The 23,428-nt window shown below is 43.3% G+C and overlaps 1 protein-coding gene across 2 annotated transcripts in view; it reads left to right on the top strand.

Annotated features, from left to right (window-relative positions):
* The first annotated feature begins 662 nt into the window (after nt 1–662).
* DPT (dermatopontin) overlaps nt 663–23,428 on the top strand; it is a 57,920-nt gene continuing 35,154 nt past the window's right edge. The window contains exons 1-2 of one of the 2 annotated variants that reach the window (XR_010117622.1): nt 663–728; nt 9,898–10,027. Coding sequence is in view for 1 of the 2 variants with exons in the window: in XM_063627266.1 (XP_063483336.1) it covers nt 13,972–14,276 (305 nt within the window). In the remaining variant the exon portion in view is untranslated. Of the gene's footprint in view, nt 729–9,897; nt 10,028–13,530; nt 14,277–23,428 lie in introns of those variants that run through there. The other variant, XM_063627266.1, reaches the window with a different exon arrangement.

Below are 23,428 nucleotides of genomic sequence, written 5' to 3'. Positions count from 1 at the left end.
TCTCATGTCTAAATGTGTATAATCCTGTCTCAAAAGATAGTTGTGGGATTAAATATGACAATGAACATAAAGAGCTTAGTGTGGTGTCAGCACATCCCGTGCAGATGGTGGCTCTTATGTCATACAGTGGTTGCTGCTGCTGCACTTGCTTACTGAGTTAAGCCAAGTACTTCTTTGCCTTTGTAAAATGGAATGAAATTTTTTTTCTCTGTTTTCTCAGAATTTTTTTTTTAACTTACAAACTGAGACCTGGAAAAAACAATATTTACTCTCTCAGGCCCTTTTCCTCCTAATAATCCTTCCCCCAACATGTTGCTTTTGCATTTCTTTTTCTTCTGCTAATCTCATTAAAAGAAGATATTTATATGATTATCGGATTGTTTCTAGAGGATTAGGGTTTGATGAAGAATTCTCATTAACATTTGGTATCAAAATGAAAACCTCCATAAGCCAGATAACAGTGCATATCACTTACCATTTATTAGGTGCCTGACACCTTTCAAGTGTTTTACAGATGTTGATTTATTTAATTTCTCACAATTGTATGAGATAGAAACTGCTAATTTTTCCATTTTTCAGAGGGAAAAACAGAGGCACAGAAACATTAATTAATTTGCTGAGGTTATGCCATCTTGTCTTCCCAGGGTCTACTAAATGTTGGAGTCTGTGGCGAGGACTAAATGTGAAGGAAGCTGTATTTGGGATCTGCAAATCCCAGTGAAGATGAGGTGAGGAAAGAGGGGATGTGTGAGGTGATATTCAGCAGATGTGGCCCCTGGGCACCTGGACTTCTCTAGAATGTTTGCAAGGGGAAAGTGTGCCTCAGAGCAGGCTGTGGAAGGAAGAAAGAAAGGAGAGATGTTTCTTCACACATTTCCCTCCATCTCTCATTCCCCTTCACTTGAAGTTCCCTCCTCTCCTCCCCAAGAGCTGCCTGCCCCTCACCGCCAGGGTTTGTCATGCAGTCCCGCAGCTTAGCAGCTGCTCAGGAAGCAGACACTGATGTTCCATCCAAGTTAAAATGTGGAGGGACAACCGGGTGCAAGTGGCGTCTGTCAGAGAGAAAAGGAAGGTGGTTCTTCCTGGTGCAAGTGGCGTCTTCCTGGTGCACTTCCTAGTGCAAGTGGCATCTGTCAGAGAGAAAAGGAAGGTCTGTCAGAGAGAAAAGAGAAGCTGAGAAGGCCTGACACGATTGCGTGGTATTCACTCAGGTGTAACTAGAAGGATGACTGTATCACCCCAATGATGGAACTCCCTTGAGCCCAGATGATTTAATTTCCTAGAGATACCATCACAAATACCACCAATCTGATGGTTTAAAATAAGAGAAATTTACTCTCACCATTCTGGAGGCCAGAAGTCAAAACTCAAGATGTCATCAAGACAATGTTCCTTCCAAAGGCTGTAAGCAAGAATCCTTCCTAGACTCATCCGAGCTCCTGGTGGCTTCCAGCAATCCTTGGAGCCCCTTGGCTTGTAGACGCATCTCTCCAATCTCTGCCTCCATCTTTGTATCATCCCTTCCTCTGTGTCCCTCTATGTCCTCTCATCTTATAAGGACACCACTCATTGGCCCATAGCCTCCGTCTAACTGCAGTATGACTTCATCTTGAGTTTTTAACTAATTACATCTGCAAAGATCTTTGCTCCAAACTAAGTCACATTCTCAGTTTTGGGATACGCAGACATTTTGGGAGGACACTATGTAACCCACTACACCAGGTCTTAGAAAGCCATAAGTGCTGTTGGCTGTGGTAAAATAAACTGAGCCAGTACGCCCTTGCCTGAGAGAGAACAAGGACCATTTAGTGCCTTTGTAAGGCATCAGGTCAAAATTCTTAAAATCAGAATATCTCAGGAAGTATTGATCATTGATAAAGTTACTTGATAGCTACTAAGGATTGTGGGTTATTCAACTGAGATGAGCCATCTGATCTAGCCATACTGTTACAAAAAATAGTTACCTTGATGCAGAAGCCATCTAAGTAGGAATGGACACATCTACACACACACACACACACACACACACACACACATAGGTAAATAGAAAAAGGGAGAATAAGTTTTACGTGACACTACTTATGATACCATTATTTTCATATAGCTGAAAAAAACAAAAGTTCTTTGCATTTTGTGCATTTGGAGACTTTTCTTTTAGTTGAAGCTATGGGTTATTTTGGTATACTAAACATGACACCTTTTGCAGTTTTTCCTCTTTGTTTTTTGAATTATATTTTTTTCTCTAAAGCCATCTCATTGTGGATATTGCCACATGATGTGCTTTTCATTATTATTTTCTCTGTAATATTAGTAGCCAGAAGGTCACATTATTTCAAGTCTTGCTTCAGTGACTCCTGAAAGCATTTTTTAGGATAAAGGGTACAAATTGAGAAAAGAGGAGCAGAGAGTGCCTTTACTTCATTGATGTGGGTCTATTTCAACTCATCCGTGCAAGACAACACTGAGTCAATATCCCCAATCAATACACCAGTCCGAGTTGGGCTCTGGGGACACAGTGGTGAATGCAAGGGCGTCTTTCCTGCTTTCAGATGGCTTGTTGTCTGGCTTACCAAACAGCAGCTGCTCAGATATACTGGGATCATCTGTCAATCAATGAAAAGTCAGAAAAACTGTACTTTCTTTTTTTTTTTTTTTTTTTTTTTTTGTTTCTTTTTGAGATGGAGTCTCGCTCTGTCACCCAGGCCGGAGTGCAGTGGCGCAATCTCGGCTCACTGCAAGCTCCGCCTCCCGGGTTCACGCCATTCTCCTACCTCAGCCTCTCTGAGTAACTGGGACTACAGGCGCCTGCCACGCCCGGCTAATTTTTTTTTGTATTTTTAGTAGAGACGGAGTTTCACCATGGTCTCGATCTCCTGACCTCGTGATCCACCCGCCTCGGCCTCCCAAAGTGCTAGGATTACAAGCGTGAGCCACCGCGCCCAGCCTGTACTTTCTTTTTTGTTGTTTTTGTTTTTAGAGACCGGGTCTTGCTCTGTCACCTAGATTGGAATGCAGTGGTGTGATCATAGCTCACTGCAGCCTTGCACTCTTGCACTCTTGGGCCCAAGAGATCGTCCTCCATCAGCCTCCCAAGTAGGTAGGACAAAAGCCATGCACCATGCCCAGCTAATTTTTTTTTTTTTTTTTTTTTTTTGAGACGGAGTCTCGCTCTGTTGCACAGGCTGGAGTACAACGGCCCAATCTTGGCTCACTGCAAGCTCCACCTCCCAGGTTCACGCCATTCTCCTGCCTCAGCCTCCCGAGTAGCTGGGACTACAGCCATCTGCCACCATGCCCTGCTAATTTTTTGTATTTTTAGTAGAGACGGGGTTTCACCATGTTAGCCAGGATGGTCTCGATCTCCTGACCTCATGATCTGCCCGCCTCAGCCTCCCAAAAGTGCTGGGATTATAGGTGTGAGCCACTGCGCTCGGCTGCCCAGCTAATTTTTAATAAAAATTTTGTAGAGACAGGATCTTGCTGTGTTATCCAGCCTCCTCTTGAACTCCTGACCTCAAGAGATACTCCTGCCTCAGTCTCCCAAAGTGCTGGGACTACAAACATAAGCCACCATGCCTGGCCAAAAACTGCACTTTCTGAGCTACTTCCTGATCTAAATTGCATATCTTGGGAGACATCAGATAAACAGAATTCACCTCTTGATCCTTAAGGTAGATCCTTATGAGGTCAAAACACTGCATGTGACCTCACAGATCATTTGTTCCAGTCTCCTGATTTCAGTGAACAGACATATGACAAATATTTATTGAATGTCTGCAATGCAGCAGACACAGTACTAATACCCTGAAGAAACAATAGTACATAAAATCAGGCACACCACTGGCCCTCTTGGAACATATAGTCTAGTATGGGGAATCAGATGTTATCAAATAATTATACAAATACATATAAAATTGTGATTGGAATAAGGGCTCCAAGGGGGTTTATGCAGCCCTGTGAGAGTGTGGGGAATTTTCTGATCTGATACAACCCTGAGAGGTTCTTCATTCTGAGAGCACGAGCTTTGTTTTATAACAGGCTTCAAAACAAATCTTCTCCACAAGCTGGGTAACCCTGGGCAATTTTCTCTCTAAGCATCAGTGCCCTCACTTGTAAAATCGGGAGGCTGTGTCTTTCAAAGAGTATGGAGATGACATTCAATATAATGGATATAAAAGTGTGTACCACAGTTAGACCTACTGATGTAAGCATGCACGTTGGCAAGATCTCACTTTCCTTTGCTCAGGAAGATCTCCAGGCCCAGGGACAACATGGCCTAGTGGGAAGCCTGACACACACATAAGGACAAATCAGAGAGATTCCCACTTGATTTTCAGGGGAAGGTTTACCTTTGACTTCCTGAAGGGAAATGGTTACAAAGGTGTTTGGACGGAATGATATTAGAGTTAAGGGTAGAAAAATGGGGGAAGCGGTGCTGGCTTTGCATTGAAGAAGGAAGCACGTGGATGCTTCCCAACATCACACAGCTGGGGAGGACTTTCTTCTCCCCATGAGCACCTAAGGACCACAAGAAACTGGAGACAGATGCCCAGTGCTGGAGACAGTCACATTGTTTCAGGATCTTCATTGGATCAAATCCAGACAGTTGTTCCTTATATCAGTCAGGTCCTGGCAGGAAACAGGTCCACATTCAACAGTAGTGACTGGAGAGAATTAATGAAATAACTATGTACAGAGATGTGAGCAGGGTTAATTGTGAACATCCCAGGGCCAGCTGCAGCTATAAACCACGGTAAGACCACCCCTATAGTCCTAAAGCTGCAGGGTGAGGGAGTGAGGTTGCTGGAACCTAGCAGAAGAATTTACCTTGGAAAGGGGGCCAGCCAGCAAAAGCTAAGGCTGCATGGACAGAAACCTGGCCACTGCAAACCAGGCCTTGGTGGCAGGGAGCCAGGGGAATTCATATTTTGACCCCTCTCCTGATCCTTCCATATTCTGCTGGTGCCTCTCATTGGCCAAGCCCAAGCAGGAACCAGAGGGCAAGAGAGCACCTTAAGGTAGCACATAAAGCCTCCTAGAACACAGTGCAGGGAAGAGAAAGATCTGAAAAGTAAATAGGGAATATTCAGTACATCCCCTTGCAAAATGACATCTCATTGTTTTTTGTACCAGCAGTACCAGGCTCTGTTCCAAGCATGGTACATTTACAGGTATTGTCTCATTTAGTTTTCATGACAAAGTATGTGCATTTCTATTTGAGTGCATGTGCATGTGCATATACTCTGCAGGGCTTTAGCAACACAGCAAAGATGCCATAGCCCCTGTTGATGTCTTTTTCGGCTAAGCCAACCCACTGCTGTAGAGAGTTGAATTATTTTGGTAGTTGTTAATATTGCAGCATTTTAAAAAGCTGGGGTAGAAAATAGTACTCATTAGTGTGCAGCGTGCTCAGCTCCAGGCTGTTGACAGGCATGAGAAGAAGGCTGAGCTGCTGCCTTTCCTGCAGTTCTCAGTTCTGCTCTGTCACTGCCTGTGTGGGCGGTGTGTGGCAGGAGGCAAGTGGTGGGCTTCCTGAAAGCAGGATTAGGGTGCAAAGCCCTCAGCAGAGCCCACAGGCCACAGAGCCAGGGGAGTATTTCTACTGCAACCAACGAAAGGGTAGTTGGCAGAGGAGCCCTGCCTGGTTCTGCCTCATACTTGGGAAGCTTACAAAATCATAAACATCCTTATGCACCTTAGCCTGTGGTTTTACAATTTGGGATGCATAAAAGTCATGTGGGAAAGCTCGTTAAAAAGGCAGATTCCGGCTGGGAGCAGTGGCTCATGCCTGTAATCCCAGCATTTTGGGAGGCCAAGGCGGGCAGATGACGAGGTCAAGAGATGAAGACCATCCTGGCCAACATGGTGAAACCTCGTCTCTACTAAAAATGCAAAAATTAGCTGGGCGTGGTGGCGCGCCTGTAGTCCCCACTACTCGGGAGGCTGAGGCAGGAGAATTGCCTGAACTGGGAGGTAGAGGTTGCAGTGAGCCGAGATCACGCCACTGCACTCCAGCCTGGTGACAGAGTAAGACTCCGCCTAAAAAAAAAAAAAAAAAAAAAAAAAAAAAAAAAAAAAAATGGCAGCTTCCAGGGCCCCACCTCCAGGATTCCACTGAAGCAAGACTGTCAAAAACTCAGGAATCTTCCTCTAACACGCCTCCATGGCTGTGATGCAGGTGGTCTGTGGACCTCACATGTATCAATACTTTGGGGTGGGTGTGTGTTTTTAGAGCTGGGAGAGACAGTGTGCTTCTTAGGTGACCAAGTCCTTTATCTGAAGTTGATGTACTGTGATTGTACAATGCTGAAAAGAGGTGCCAATCTGTAGCTTCAGGAATGGGAGCAAGAATATGTGAATCTTGGTTAAAGAGCAAGCCGAGCTTGATCAGAGGAAGCAGCACACAGAAAACGCACTGGAGGACGGCACCAGCAGAGATGTCCTGTATGGCAGGATGTTATTTTCAGGGAGGCTGCTCCTCCTGCTAAAGCCCTGCCCCTACCACCTGCCTTCAGGATGGTAGGAGGGAAAGGCTTGGACGAACTGTGTGAACTGGCAAAGTGCTCTAGAATTGGCCACCTTGCTTCCCTAAAGGATGTGTCACCAAATTCCTCAATGCGTGTCCTCCCGGAGAACTGGCAGGGCTCAGACTAGGGAACATTGGCTTATGCCCAAGCCCTGTCACCCAATATTTCTGTAACTTTGGACATCACTGTACCTCTCAAAGCCTCTATTTCCAAACTGATAAAATGGAAATAAGAAAGCCAACTTTACTGCCTTCACCAATGCAAACATGAACTGAGATCTGTTAAATCCCTGCACATGGAAAATAATAAATATTTATTGAGCGCTGGATTGTGTGGTTTATACACATTATGCAAAATGCTACACAAATGAAAGGGGCTGTTATTTATTTTATAAACCTTAGGTTTACACACTTAAAAACCCAATTTCAAATTAGAAAATTTGGCTTAAAATGACATCACTTAAGTACTTTGTGATTAAATTGTTTTCTTTCTTTCCCCCCGTTTGCATCCAAATCTCTCCAATGAACCTCCCCCCGCCCCTTTTTTTTTAACCATGGTCTCTAGCGGGTCTTGAGCTCAGCGGTTGTAACCAGTATCCTGATCTCTGTTGCTCCACTTATGAGCATATAATATATTTACTAAAGCAATATTTCCAGCACATACACATACATCTCTGTGCTTCATTCATCCTCACAGACCCCAGAACACTAATTAGGCACTTGGGCCCTGAAGCTTCCTTCTGTGAGTGTCTCAGAGCTAACTTGGCTTAGCACCACCCCATCCCCATCCCCATCCCTACTCTCACCCCAGGACACAGTCCTGGTTCCCAAGCTCACAAGTTCCTAAGCTTCATCTCCACCACGATAGCTCCTCCATCTGCCTACTGTTCCCAAGCCTCCTGAATTCTCTACCCTCACTCTCTGCCTTTAGTACTCAGCCCGGTTATCCTGACACCTCTCCTTGCAAACTCACTCTCAGGAACCTCTGCAATTGACATTCATCCACATATTAATGGAACTCCAGAGAGTGATGAAGCCATATTCCCCCAGCTTTACTCATTCCCAAACCCCTCCAGTCATCATCTGCACAAGAACAGTCTTCTGCCCTGCATAGTACTAGGGTTGTTCATTACACTAATGTGCGTGAGATTGTCCCCTCAACTCCTGCTTCTAGTGTTACCCTGAGGTCAGACTAACAACGTACATTTGTTTCAAGCTTTACGCTTGACAGTCTTTGCAAGACCACTATTTGATATGACTGTCACAATAATCTTGTGGTGAGTGGCTGGTGTTATGATTATCCTCCATTTTACAGATGATAAAACAAAGGTTATAGGTTTTGTCTGATTCAGTGGTTCTCAACCAGAGATGATTTTTCCCTCCAGGAGACATTTAGCAATGTCTGGAACATTTTTGATTGTCACAGTGGTGGAAGAGAAGATGCTACTGGCATCTAGTGGATAGAGGCCAGGGATGCTGTCCAACATCCTATAATACACAGGGCAGCTGGCCTCCACAACAAAGAACTATCTACCCAAATCAGAAGGTCATTTTGATTACTTGCAGAACCAGAACTTTAACTTAGATATTTGGATTTTAGGAGTCTCTGCTCTTCTCACAACCATCTGCCACTGCTCTGAGGCCCTGCTGTGACCATTTGGCACTTTTGGTAGTATAGTTACTAACAAATTCAAGTCCCCTTTCTGTACTAGCTGTGAAAATTGGGGTGAGCTACCAGTGATCTCTGAACCTAATTTTCCTAGAACTGCTGGAAGGTCAATTGGTCTATCGTATGTAAAGCACATAGTAGAGTATTTAGCACATTGTAGGTGCACCTTATTCTACTCCTCCCAATCTTCTCTATTTCCTCAACTTGAATTGTCACTCTTTCTCCTGCTGCTTCCAATATGAGCATTTTTAACCTCATTGGTGGCCCTCAGGGCTAACCCCAAATGATATGACAGTGGGTTCCACAGATGATCTTAAAAAGCAATGGGTCACGCAAGGGTGGCAAGTTTGCTGAAGGTGAGGACAGCCTGGGTGTACTAAGGCTATTGAATGCCTTCCTCAGCTAAACCGTGATACTGGCACAGACTCATTTTGGAGAAAAGCCACGGATGGCTCAGCATACACTTGCCGGGAAGTTTGTAATCGTACTCTGGCCACCTAGAGCTGCAGCCAAGTCCTGATTATACACAGGAGTTAAAACGGAAAAAAGACAACAGGCAAAATGGAATCCTCCAATAACTCACAGTCAATATTTCGGGTTAAGCATCCGTTCATCTGGGGCTACCAGCTTCGCCCAGGCACTAGCATGAGCCTTGCCTTCTCCTGTCTGAGCAGCCCTCCTCGAGGCCAGCAGGTCACATCCAGAATGCTCCAGTGGATCAGGTCTGCTCCAGGGTGACCTCTGTAAGTCTACATCATTCCCTCCTAATGTACAATAGCAGCTACCCCAATCCAGAAAGTGTAAAAGTAACTCAGGAATGAGTTGATTCTAGGGCCATTCTAGGGGCTCCCAATTAAGATTGGGCAAAGTATTATATTCAGAATCTTTCAAAAAGGGATTATATGTTTGAGAAAGCTGCCAGACAGGGGTGGATCCAGGTCCCAAAAAGTGTCACCAGAGTGGCTATGAGTTCCTGTACCTTTCGGAAGAACCCAGACTTAATAAACATCAGTGAGGATGTGGAGAAGAAATTGGAGCTCTCATACACTGCTGTTAAGAATGTAAATTGGAGCGATTGCTTTGGAAAACAGTTTGGCAGGTCATTAAAAGATTAAACACAAAATTACCATATAACCCAGAAATTCCATTCCTGAGTATATACCCAAGAGAAATGAAAACATATGTCCACACATATGCTTCTACATACATGTTTGTAGCAACACTGTTCATAATAGCCAACAGGTGGAAACAACCCAAATGTCCATCAACTTATAAATGGATAAATAATATATGGTAGACCTATACTGTAGAATACTATCGGGCATTATAAAGAAATGAACTAGTGATACACACTGCAAAATGGATGAACCTTTTGAACCACTAACATAAAACATTATGCTAAGTGAAAGAACCTATTCACGAAAGACCACATATTGAATGATTCTATTCATATGAAATGTCCAGAACAGACAAATCCATAGAGACACAAAGTAGATTAATTGTTGCCTAGGGCTAAAGGATGGAGGGAAATGGAGAGCAACTACTGATGTGTTCAGGGTTTCTTGTTGGGTGGTTAAAATATTCTAAAATTGCTTGCGGTGGTGGTTGCATAAACTCTGTGAACATACTAATTTAAGGGATATATTGAATTATATACCTTAAGTGGTGAATTGTATGGTATGTTAATTATATCTCAATACAGCCGAAGAAGGAGGAGGATAAGGAGAGAGAAAAGAAGAATAAAAGAAAGAAGAAAAAGAAGAATCATGCAGACTTTTGAATGCTCTTTGTCAGAATCTCCAAAATATCTCAAGTCCATTATCTACTAGGAGGTAAGATAGCCCAGTGGTGAATCGTGTGGGTGCCAGAATCAAAATTAGTGAACTGAGTCATATAGGCTTCAGCATCACTACATAACTTCTTGAGAAGTGACACCTGGAATTTGGGTAGAGTGTTCTGCATTATCTTCTATACAGTAATTCTCACTTTAGTGAGTATCAGGTTACCTAAAGGGCTTGTTCAAACACACATTGCTGGGCTCTACTCCTAGAGTGTCTGATTCAGTAGGTCTGAGAGGGGCCGGAAGATTTGCATTTCTAACAAGTTCCCAGGTGATGCTGATGCTGCTGGTTTTAGAGCAACACCCCCAAAACTACTGATTGAACATTTAGTTCTTTAAAGTCCCCAAGGGTCTATTGAGTAGACTTTTCAAATAACAGCAGAAATGCATGGTGCAAATTAGTTATATGTGTATGTTAATATACATACTTTATAAGTGCATCATTTGACAATTATTCCTAAATGTTATAATTAGTAACTGTAACTTTGATGAAATGATGGAAGGAATTGCAGAATGGGAATCAGAAGACATGGGGTCATATCCTTCCAGTTCTAGAAATTTGGCCCAAAATATTCTCTCACCACAGTTTCCTCATCTGTGAGAAACTAATTCCAATAATGCCTCACTAACATACAAAGTTACGAGGAAGATAACATAGTAACCTGGTTGAAAACACATGGTCAACTGTAAATGCATTAATCTTATGTTCTCAATGTCTGTGTATGGAAATCATTCTCTATGCGGCCACCGGAATCTCTCTCAAAGGCGTCAGCAGTTTCTGGAATCTCCTGAGACACTGGATGAGTTAGGTTGCTTTCAGCTTTAAGTAACAGAAATCTATATTCAAACTGGACTATAGCATGAAGATATTTATTTTTGCACATTACAGGGAATCCAGTTGAGGTAGTTCTAGCTGTAGTTGAAAGAAATCTGCGGAGAATGGAGATCAGGCAGAGGCCCTGGAAATTGTTGGAAAACAAATGTATAATAAAGATGAGTGTTATGATAATTTGCTTTGTCTCTTAGAGCTCTTTAAGGTTCAAAATAGCTCATGTCATGTCCAGAATGCAAGATACAACTCATGAGCATCGGGATGATAAACTGAGAAAATTAAAAAAAAAAAAAAAAACCCTCTAGCATAGAGGTTCTCAACCCTGGCTTCTGGTGAGAAGCCTATAGGGAGGTTTCAAAGGACGTCATTGTTGGGACCCTGCTCAGGAGCTTCTGATCTGATTGGTCCAGAAATTGCTCAGACTCTGGAGGTTTCCAAAAGCTTTCCAGGTAATCCTTAAATGCTGATAAGGTTGAGAATGATTGCTTCTGCATATCATGAATCAGAGAGATCATTCTAAGCTAGGAAGAATTCCGATGCCAGCACTGGGCAGTTACTTAGGGATGGAAGTGGTGGGAGAAGATGGTGCTAAAAACAAAACTAAGCCTCACATAGCTGTTCAGCCCCGAGCCTCTCCCCCTCGCTTCAGTAACCATGATCATCAGAGAAAACTGCATGCCCAACACACACACACACACACACACACACACGAGTTACTTGTTGCTTTATTCTCATGTATGACTGTCTTTCCCTTTCAAGACTACCTTGGTGTTTGATCTAGACTGAATACCATCTGGTAAATGTGCCATAGGCTAGGCAGATGGTGGGATTAATACTGTGATTTTTCTCTGGCTCCACATTCCTTTAGGAAAGTGACTCTTAGCAATTGATGTGAATAAGAATCACCTGGAAATTTTTTTTTTAACTATAAATACCTGAGCACCCCTTGTGAGGTTATGATTTAGCAGGCCCGGAGAAGAGCCAGAGTCTACATTTTAACAAACTTCACAGAGGCTGTAAGTAGAATTGGTCAATGATCACAATTCTAAGAAACTTTAAGAACAACACTGATGAGAAATGGGAAATACTATGTGCTTAAGAGATGCCCAAAGGTTTCAAAAAATTTGAAAAGCCAAATCATCAACGAATGCATGGAATGGGTAATAAGCACATGAAAAGATGCTCAAAATCATGGATCATTAGAGAAATGAAAATCACAACCACACTGAAATATCACTACAAACCTATTTGAATAGCTAATTTTTTTTAATGGCAATTTTCTGGTAGTGGTGGGCAATGGTATCACCACTTTGGAAATCAGCTAGGTAGTTTCTTTTTTTTTTTTTTTTGAGACTGAGTCTCACTGTGTAGCCCAAGCTGGAGTGCAGTGGTGCAATCTTGGCTCACTGCAAGCTCTGCTTCCCAGGTTCACGCCATTCTCCTGTCTCAGCCTCCCGAGTAGCTGGGACTACAGATGCCTGCCACTAAGCCTGGCTAATTTTTTGTATTTTTAGTAGAGACGGGGTTTCACTGTGTTAGCCAGGATGGTCTCAATCTCCTGACCTCGTGATCCACCCGCCTCGGCCTCCCAAAGTGCTGAGATTACAGGCGTGAGCCACCACGCCCGGCCTTGGTAGTTTCTTTTAAAGTTAAACATACATTACCTTCTGAACCAGCAATCCCACTCCTAGGTATTGAACCAAATGAAATAAAAATTTGTTCACACAAAAACCTATACATAGATGTTTATATCAACTTTATTTATAATTACTTTTATGTAATTCATTATATAAAATATAATGAATATAAAATTCATTATATAAAATGTAATGAATATAAAATTCATTATATAAAAAGTAATGAATTTTCAAAAACTGGAAACAACCCAAATGTCTTTCAACTGGTAAATGTATAAAGAATCTGTGGTACATCCATGCTATGGAATATTACTCAACAATAACAAGAAACAAAATACTGACACATACAACGAGATGTTGAATTTTAAAATGGATGAATCTTAAAAGCATTATGCTAAGTGAAAGACGGACATGAAAGGCTACGTGTGGTATGATTCCATTTATTTGACATTCTGGAAAAGGCAAAACTATAGAGACAGAAATAAATCAATGGTTACCAAGGGCTGGGTGTTTGGGAAGATTTGACTACAAAGGGATATAAGGGGATGTTTTAGATTGATGGAACTGTTCTAAGTCTTGATTAGGGTGCTGGCTATATTACTGTACACTAAGTATTTTAAAAGGTGAATTAGTTATATGTAAATTATAACTCAATGAAAAGAAAATTTAATGTGAGGGCAAAAATACTGAAGGATAAATAGTGGGTTTATTTAGATTAAACCCATTACATTTTTGAGAGCAGAGCACAGTTTCTAGACTTGACTGGGTCCAATTTCAGCAGCATGGTAGAATGCTTAAGTGTAGAAATCATATCCAACTTATCTCCCCACGGGCCCATAGTACTTCCTTATGCAACTTATGAGTTCTCAGAGTAGCCCTGCAAACTGGTATACCCACGCTTATACTCAAGGGTTAAAAAGTGTTGGACTGAAAACTTAAAAAAAAAAAAAAAAAACAGGCATTCAGGTTTACAGAAATCTTAGATGGCTCTGTTAATTCAGTCTATGATTTCAGTATTTTGAAATCACTGTCTGGGTATTTGTGTGGCCCGGAAGGCTAGTTTGGAGAACAAATACAGGGGTTTGCTAGTAGCGGGTAGGATAGGACAGAAAGGGGTGAGGTGCTAAAAGGTGAGGGACAAATATGCTACTAATCAGTGTTTTTCAAGTGAACATTTCTACAGGGTGGTGCGGCAGTTGGCTTTTATAATCCACATACAAAGTTGTTCTTTCTGCGGGGAGCGTCTTAGACTTACATGCTGCTGGTATATTCCTAGAATTCCACCTTAAAACAAGCTGAATGTCCTTATGGCTGACATCTCAGCATGGAAAAGTTTTGCTTAAGCGATGACACACTGCAGTTGGATCCTTCTCACCCACATCTGGAAGCCACATGTCAGCAGCAGCTATATAAAACAGTCAGACCAGCAATCTTAGAGTGACATTGTTTGCCAAAATCCCAGGCAGCATGGACCTCAGTCTTCTCTGGGTGCTTCTGCCCCTAGTCACCATGGCCTGGGGCCAGTATGGCGATTATGGGTACCCATACCAGCAGTATCATGACTACAGCGATGATGGGTGGGTGAATCTGAACCGGCAAGGCTTCAGCTACCAGTGTCCCCAGGGGCAGGTGATAGTGGCCGTGAGGAGCATCTTCAGCAAGAAGGAAGGTTCTGACAGACAATGGAACTACGCCTGCATGCCCACACCACAGAGCCTCGGGGAACCCACGGAGTGCTGGTGGGAGGAGATCAACAGGGCTGGCATGGAATGGTAAGGGCCAGTCACTGCACTGCACTGGGGCTGGGAACATCTCTGCATATCCCTCCTCCTGGGGGCTGCTAGACTCTCAAGGAATATCAGTAACCAAAGCTTGGGCAAATCCCACCCCAAACCTCACCACTGCATACTCTGGGTGGAGCAGGGCTGCTGCTGAGCAGACTACATTATAGGACAAAAACCTGGGATGGAGAGTGTCTGTGGGAGATAGACTCCTCTGTGGCTCTGTTCCTTCCAGAAGCTGTTCTACCTACTCTCAGTTTGCGCAAGGGGCTGGTGTAGGTCTGCGAGAAGCTTGCTTACCAGACTACCAAAAAATATGTACAGAAACTAAAAGTAAGAAACTTTATAGCAATTTAAACTTGCTATGACATCGGAATGGCATTTTTCTTTTTTAGCAATTTATTTTTACCATTTTACAAAAGTACTGGCCCACAGTAGTTTGGGAACAAGAAAAATAAACAATTGATCTCTCACCACAGAGGGTTTGAGAACTATTGATTTAGAGCAAGTGAATGGAAAAGAGGGGACAAAGACATTTAGGCAAAGGAAAGTGGAATTAAATAGCTGTCTACTGCCTTGATTAAATGTGCTCTCTCAATCATGAGTACTGAGGTCCTTCTCTCTGCCTGAATTTAAAGTGGGTTTTATTGCTGGAAAATAGTTTACTAAAGGGTTTTGGAGAGAGGTGCTGTCTTCCCCTGACTGCATTCTGCCCTAAGCAGTGGCATGGAACTTTTTCGAGTTTGTACTTTTTTGTGGGGTGTGATTGTCTCAGCTGGGTCTCAGCCCAGGTGCTTGGTCAGGAGCTCATCCTAGTAGGCATTGATTGCTAGGCTGATTATTTACAACAGCCTAGATGGAACCAGCACTCTAGGAGGCTTGAAGGAGAGAATGGAGGAGGCAGTCCAGGGAGGAGGAAGCCCACCTGGAGGGCTGCTGCATGTGCTATCTGTAGAGCAACGCAGATGCGTGGCAATGAGTACTTAGTGTAGTGGGGCTTGGAGGGGTCAAGCACAAAATCTGGCCAGGTGTGGCGGCTCACGCCTGTAATCCCAAGCACTTTGAGAGGCTGGGGAGGGAGGATCACTCGAGATCAAGAGTTCGAGACCAGCCTAGGCAACATAGCCAGACCCTATCTCTACAGAAAAAAAAAAAAAAAATTAGCCTGGTGTAGTTGATGCAGCCTGTGGTCCTAGCTACTCAGGAGGCTAAGGTAGGAGGATCACTTGAGCCCAGGGAGTCGAGGCTGCAGTGAGCCATGTTTGCGCCACTGTATTCCCTCCTGGGTGGCAGAGCAAGACCCTGTTTTAAAAAAAAAAAATAGAAAAAAGAAAAAGCATAGAACCCTGGGGGACACAACCAGTAGAGAGGTGATGAAGGGAAATCCAAGAAGAAGAAACACTGATGGGTGGGGGAGCCAGGCAAGAGTGCGGGCCTATAAGTAATAACAACAGCTACCATTTATTGAGTGCTTACCCTGAGCAGGCTCCATGCTAAGTGCTTTACGTGGATCATCTCATGCAATGCTCAAAACAAATGTATATGCCATTTATAGGTAGACAAATTGCAGTCTAGAGATCCAATATTTCCTCGGCTAGAAAGCTGGGGTTTGGATCCACAGAGTCTTTGCTTCAAAGAGTTTGTGCTTTGCCACAGTGATGGGCTCCTGAGAGGCTGCTGCCTCCACCCAGCGTGGGCTCCCACCCGACAGCTGACTCTGTCAGCAGAGCCAGTGCCACTGGACCAGATTCAGGGCAGTTCTTCCTCCTGGAGAGGGTGGGGACCTGCAGGACCATAGCAGAAGCCCAGCCCCAGAGGGATGAGCCCTACTTGGTTACCAGGACTGTGGAGGGGCTCAGCCGGACTGTAGAAGGGGTGGGGAGAGGACTCACACAGTCAGCAGCAGCTGAGGGTGCCGGGGCTGTGGAGGCTGCTTGGACAGCCTTTGTGGGCCATTCTCATCCACCCCCACGGCCTCTGGTAAGCAGATTTAGTTATTCAAAACCCCTTCCGACAGATGCTGATTCAGAGACCGGGCTTGCCTTGATCGTAGTCTCCATGACTCCTCACAGCCAGGCCCACTGCCTAATGTGGAGCATGGCAATGACCTAATTACAACTGTCCCTCCAGTCCTCACCTCTCAGGAGCACCATCACATGGGCGCGACTCCTTTCTAACAGCCCTTTTTAGAGCCACAGTCAAGCAGCACTCAGCCATGTTTCCCGAAGCCGTAGAGGAAGAGCCCTAGGCTCTGAGTCAGGAGGCCTGGGTCTGGATCCTGGTTCTAATGACTTGTGGTGTGACCTTGGCCCAGACGCTCAGCCCTCCAGTCTCCCGCCTCATTTGGAAAGTGAGCAGTCAGGCTGCATGATCTCTGAAGGCTCCACAGAGCTGTGGCTCACCCCTGAAAACACTCTTGGCTTTTTCTTGCATTCTGTTGATCTTTGTGTTCATCCCTGCTAGAGAGAGAAGCCAAATGATGTTTAGTTTTAAACTTGCCAACTGTGACTGGTTTGTCATGAACTCCCAAACTATTCGAAGAAAAGCAAAAGAGGAAGAAGGTGAAATAACATGATTTTATTTGGTCCATGGGAGTCAAGGGAAAAGCTGACAGGCGAGATACCTCTTCCACCTCCTCTTCCTCGGCATTTTTGGGTGTGCAGTGTCTAGTAATTTTGGTTTCTTTTCCTCCTTCCACCCTCTGTTGCCTCCTTCTCCCCCTCTACTAATCACAGGGTTGAAAACTCACAAACATGCAAAACAACTTCTTTACAATAAGATCCAGCTGCCCCAGGACTGACACGAATTACCCTGGAAGCACTTTTAAAAATGATTATGCCTTTGAGTTCAGGCTCCAGTCTCAGTGAAAAATCTGGAAGGAAAGAAATTGCTTATGGGCTGGGGAGCAATTACATCTTCACATTGGCTACAGGCTTAGTCTGTTCTCAGGGAAGAGTTGTTGATGGTTTTGTGCAATTGGGCTGCCTTGTATAACCAAATTAGCTTTCAGGTTTATTTTAAAAGAGGGGAGGAGTCTCGAACATAGGCTTGACAATAGCACATAGGATCTGCTAAAAAGAAAATCTTTCTAATCAAAGTGCCATCTTTAAAAGGTGTTGCTATCATAGCTGAGTGGTCTGTGGTGCTGCCATTGATCACAGTTTCTCTGTTGAAAACCACCTCTTCAGGTGTCGGCTTCTGAAGTGTGGATGCTGGTCTCTGGCACTAACAACTGCCAGGAGACCTTACCTGGGTCCTCATGAGTGGTATTTCACCATCCCAGGGCATGCCTAGGTTGTTCTCAGGGAATCTGCTCTAACTTGGGTCAGCACAGGCTGTAGGGCACTGGGTCCTGTGTGGAATAAGATGAAGGTGAAACTTTCTAGTGAGATTGAGCTACTGTGTAGTGGAAGGAGCCCTGGGCTTGGATGTAGGAAACCTGGATTCACAGCTCCTGCTCTTATCTGTGACATTCGGTATGTCATTCTGGCAAAAAAGAAAGAAAAGAAAGAAAGAAAGAAAGAAGAAAGAGAGAAAGAGAGAGAGAGAAAGGAGGGAGGGAGGGAGGGAGGAAGGAAGGAAGGAAAGGAGGGAGGGAGGGAGGGAGGGAGGAAGGAAGGAAGGGAGGGAAAGAGAAAGGAAAGGAAAGGAAAAGAAAGGAAGGAAAGGAAAGGAAAGGAAAGGAAAGGAAAGGAAGAAAAAGGAAGGTGTGACTCTCACCTCCCAAGCTGTTACTTGTGTTACTGTGATACTTGTAGGATAAAGTATAAGAAAACTCTAAAGCAAATTGACGTCTAAAACAAATGCCTAGCACATCATGGGTAGGTAGTAAAAGTTTAGAGAATCTGAAATTGATGTGGCTGATGTTGGGCAAGCCAGCTTTCCACAGAGTCTGAGTTCAGAAGAAAAGTATTCCATTTATTGGCATCTACTTTTTACCCCAGGCTTCAAAGAATCTCAAGGAGAAGTTTTGGCGTGGCAGTTTATGTTAGAGCTGAGTTTATGAATTCAATGACAAGCCACAGACTGGAGAAGAGGAGAAAGGCATCTATGCAACAGGGCAATGGCAGCATCGAGGTGCATTTGAAGGTGGATAGGTCGGGTGGGAACTCCGTTTTCCACGGTCAGACTATTTCCCTAATCTAAGCAAGACCAAGCCTCAGTGTAGTGCAGGGCAGTCGTCCTGAGTCATGGTTCTGAGTATTGAGTACTCACAGCGCCTACTTCCTCAGGGACGCTTTCCAAGACCACCTCCTCTCCCCACACATCTTGCTGTCTCCACTCCCTCAGCCTGCTTTGTTTCCTACAATGCCCTTGTCACTGCCTGATTGGCATTTGTTTCTTGTTTTGTCTCCCTCACCAAAATATAAGCTTCATGAACACAGGGGCTTTGTCTCATTCACCACTGTATCCCCAGTGCCTAGAAGAGTGCTGATGCATAACAGGCCCTCAATACATACGCAGTGAAAGACCAAATCAGCAGTCCAAACCCCAGCCAGTGTCCCCACGGCTCTCCACAAGGAGGCCTGCAGGTTTTCCCACAGGGGAACCATTTTGCTTATGTCTTTGATTCCCAATATTCCAGTGTCTATAGTAGGGGTTCCAACTGTATTGTTCACATCTCATTTTGATTTATTGCATTTACCAACATGCAAGATGGTCTTTCAAGATTTCTTAAGGATCGCTAAAACATGCACAGAGGATGGCTGACACACTTTGCCACCGCAGAATGAAGTTTTCATCAGGTTTTCATTCTGTCAATAATCTTAAGGTCTCGATCAATTTCAAAAATTGAAAGTAAATTCTTTATTTCAAAAGCCATAAGGACTAAATGCTGCCCAGTAACCTATCCTGGTTTGACATTTGTGGAAGAACTGATGAAATCCAAATTCTGGAGTTTGGTGTTATACCAGGGTAAATTTCTTAGCATTTCTTAGCATTCCTAGACACTCTAGAGTTATGAAAATTAACATTAGAGGAACCTGGGTGAAGAGTATACATGAATTTTGTGTGTTGTCTTTACAAGCATTCTGTAAGTCTAAAATTACTTCAAAATAAAATTTAAAAAATAAATATAAGGATGTGGTACAAACATAGTACAACAGAATCATGGAATCCCAGCACTGGAGGGGGCCTTGGGCACAATCTAGAGCAACCTCCTTACCTCACAGAATAGGAATAGAGGCCGTGAGACTGAAGCAATTAAAAACTGAATAAAAACATTGCTGTCAGGTTGGGAACTGTCATCCTCGTTTTGCAAAAGTAGATATAAATATCAGCAGTAGGGGAGAGATGGGTCATGGAGCAATTCTGTTTGGAATTAGGAGAGAAATCCATAACTTTACGTAAGTATAGGTTCTGTGGCCCTAACCCTGATCTACATGGTGATTTATGACTTATAGAGTATTCTTCATTTATATGTTCATTTGTTTATTCATTCACTACCAAATGCTTATTAGCACAAACTTTGCCAGGCCCCAGGAAGATGGAGATGAATAAAATACAGTCTATGCCCATGAGTTATTCAAAATCTAATATTGTTTGATCTTCACAACAGTATTGGAATCCAGGTGTTTCACACATGAGGAGGTTGCCCTTGCATGGCTAGCAGATGGCAGAGGGAGGACCTGAGCCAGCCAGCCTGATTCCACAGTGCTGTGGGTGATGTGAAATGCTGATATTATTTTTGTTCCTGGATAAAGCCATAGTGAGTGCTGACCTAAAAAAGATATCAAATCCACGTAAGGATGACTTCTGAGGGCAAGAAGGCTGAGTGTGGGAGAACAGGGTTATGACAGATCTAGGATTCTTGTCAACTTTCCATCTAGGTCACTCTCCTAAGTGCTAGGAATCAATTATCTGGGGGAACTTGAGCTCTGCAAAAATGATTGTTGGCTGCTCTTGTAAGGATGGCAAAAGCCCCCTCCTCCCAGGAGGGGATTTGCTTCTGTCTGGGAACCTGCAGGACACAATCTTCTTAATCAATAAGCGATTTCTGCAGAGTTAAGATGGTGTGTGTGTGTGTGTGTGTGTGTGTGTGTGTGTGTGTGTGTGTTTCTTTGAGGTATCTTGAAGTATTGAAAAGTTAACAAAGTTTAGAGTCAGAACAATTCTCAAAATGCAACCCCACTACTACCTTTACTCAAGTCATCTCAACTCTGAAATACTCAGCTTTCACATCTAAAACACACCTCCCTAGAACTGTTGTTGTGAGAATTAAATAAGATAATATATGTACATTAACGTGTGTCCTTAGGGGAATTACTTATCTTCTCTAAACCTGAGTTCCCTTATACGTAAAATGGTGATGGCGGTGAGAAGCTCATTATTTGAGCCCATTTTATAGGATTGTTTTGATAACTAAAATAATTAATGCATGCATAGTGCTAAGCACAATGCCTGGCACATTGCAAGTCCTTGACAAAGGTTATTTATTACTGCTTTATCATGACTACTCTGTGGAAACTGAGACTCATGGAGACAAATAACACACAGCTGGTAAATTACAAAGCTGGAGTTGAAAACCAAATTGCTAGATTACAGAGCCTCTGAAATACATCATTTTGCTTTTGGAACGTATAATTTAATCACAGTCTATAAATATTATGTGTACATTATAAGTGTCTTGAATATTTATTACCTTTTAATAGACACGGAGATAGCATTAGATCTCTCGGTTAAAAATATTATAATTGATATTCATAAATTCACATCAAATTTACTGTGATGCTAACATAGCTCATGCAATCCCTGTGTGACCTGGAATTGCTCTCAGGACATAAATGCATCTCACAAGATAATCTAGATCTTCTCAGAGGCCTTAAGGGAAGCCTGTCCTGCCTGTATTTTTCCAAAAAAAAACTGAGGAATTTGTGTTTTGGGAGGCATTCTCGCTCTGTCCTGTGCTAGGTCTTTCTATCCAGAGATGCTGTTCTGCAGGTCGTTTCTGCTTCACTGTGTTAAAACCTTGTAGACAGACTAGCAGACGTAAAACCTGGACATGGAAAAGACAGCAGAACTCTTACCCAGATGCAGGCAGGAAGAGAGCAGAATGTGTGCAACTTAATACTATTTAAAGAGACTGTTCATATCCCCACCATGGTGGCAGGAGGATGAGCAGTAAATGGTGCAGTTTTCAAAAACTTTGCATTGTAGCCCCATGAGGCTACTCAGTGACAGTGTTAGGTGAAATGTGTGATGGTGATATCAACATGTCACAAGGAAGGAAAGTTAGTATGATTTGGAATTGTCAAGAAAGGAAGACTCTTTGAAGGAGGAGAGGCTTGGTATTGTCTTTTGTGCTCTGATATGTACTTTCTGAGGCTCCTCTCAGTGTCCAATTGGAGAAGTTCAATCCTGACAATTTCTAATGTAGGCTCTGATATTTACTGAAAGTGATTTTCGTGCCTAGGATGTAGCCTGTCTTTCTATTAAATTAAAGGTATTTTTATCATCATAGTAGTAATAACTATGACTTCCCCTGCCTTTCAATTATATACGTTGTGGCAGGTTCTATGCTACACTTGACATATAGCATCTCTTTACTTTTCATGTAATACTGTCAGGTTAAGAACTGTCATCCTAGTTTTACAGAAGTAGGTATAAATATCAGCAGAAGGGGAGAGATGGGTCGTGGAACAATTCTGTTTGGAATTAGCAGAGAAATCCAGAACTTTAAAGGCTTCTTTTACTGGGCAAACTTGCCCCCAACTGGGTTTGTCTCTGTCCCTTGCCACTTCACTGCTCCACCGTCCCCACCCACTCTCCTATTTCTCTGCTCCTCTGTCTTTGGTACCAGTCTACTTATTTCCAGTATCTGTATTATCATAGTGTCTACTTATCAGTACCAGTGTCTGGTAATTCTGCCTGTCCAATGTCATAGTGTTTACTTATCAGTACCAGTATTCTGAAGAGATTTCAGACCAAGTGCAGCATCAGGTGTAGAGTAAGTTCTAATGAATATTTGTCAAAAGACTTAATGAACATTCTAAAATTCTGTGGGCCTTTTTATAAATGCCTGATAGCAACTCAAAGAATTATTCTGGGGAAAATAGAATTAGCAAAAATCAAAGCTTTACTTTAAAAGAAAGAAACTCTTTTGGTACTATTTAAGACCTCATCCACCTTTGGGGCGGGGAAGAAATTTGGGAGTGTTAAGGATGCTGTGCCACAGGGAGTGAGCCACTGGTCTAGATCATGGGCAAAACTTCTCATAGTCCATCTCTGCAGTGGGGTTGGAAACTGGGTAACAGCCCTTGAAACACGTGTGTCTGTGAAGCTGGGACGAAAAAGACCAGCACAACCAGCCCATCTATTATCTAATGGAATTTTGAGAGTTCTTGACCAAGATGGTGCTGCTTCCTTTTACCTTGTTCCTCACTTGACTCAACCCCACACCACCTAAAGTCCAAACTTCTTAGCAAGTCCAACTTCTAAAATTGTATAGAGGGGTTCACCAACAAAACCAGACACTCACACAGCTTGCAAATGCTCTGTAATTCTGCCTGTCCAATGGCTTTGGACTTGGTAAAGAATGCAGCCAACAAGAAGAAGTCCTGTCCAGCATACCAATCAGAGCTGTGGGACCATCACAAAGAGATGTATTGTATTCCTTGAGAGCTCATGAACATGACCTTTGACCTCAAATGAATCTGAGTTTGGGTCCTGGCTCTTCCAGTTACTATCTTGGCCGAGAGTTTTGTAAGCATTATTGCTGACTCCACACAGTGCCTTAGGTGAGGCTCCACAAAGCATGTAAAGGTCAGGGCTAGGACTAGAACTCACGTCTGCTGATTCCTCAACAAGGGCTCTTGCCCCTGCACCCCACTGCTTTTATGTTTTACTATTGCAGATACAGGAGAAAGTCTTCCGTTTTAGCTTTCAGGGTGATGGCCTGAGATAAATCATCTTCAGAAAGTCCGCTTTCTCAGAATAGGTTCACAAATGTGTTTTCAGAGGAGGAGTAATTACCTTGTGACTTTCCTTCTAGAAAGTTTCCAGTGTCAGATGGAGCAGGGCTAACAATGCTCCTGTTTCTGAAACTGAAATTGAACCTCAGCCTTCAAATAGGTGGTAAGAAAAAAAAATATATGTCTTCTCAGACGGGAAGGAGAGTCTTGTAAGTAAGGTACAAGTGCCCTCCT

This window comes from Symphalangus syndactylus, chromosome 12, assembly GCF_028878055.3.
Source record: "Symphalangus syndactylus isolate Jambi chromosome 12, NHGRI_mSymSyn1-v2.1_pri, whole genome shotgun sequence".
Lineage (NCBI taxonomy): Eukaryota > Metazoa > Chordata > Mammalia > Primates > Hylobatidae > Symphalangus > Symphalangus syndactylus.
The sequence above is the reverse complement of the archived record's forward strand: the minus strand, read 5'-3'. Positions and strand labels throughout refer to the sequence as shown.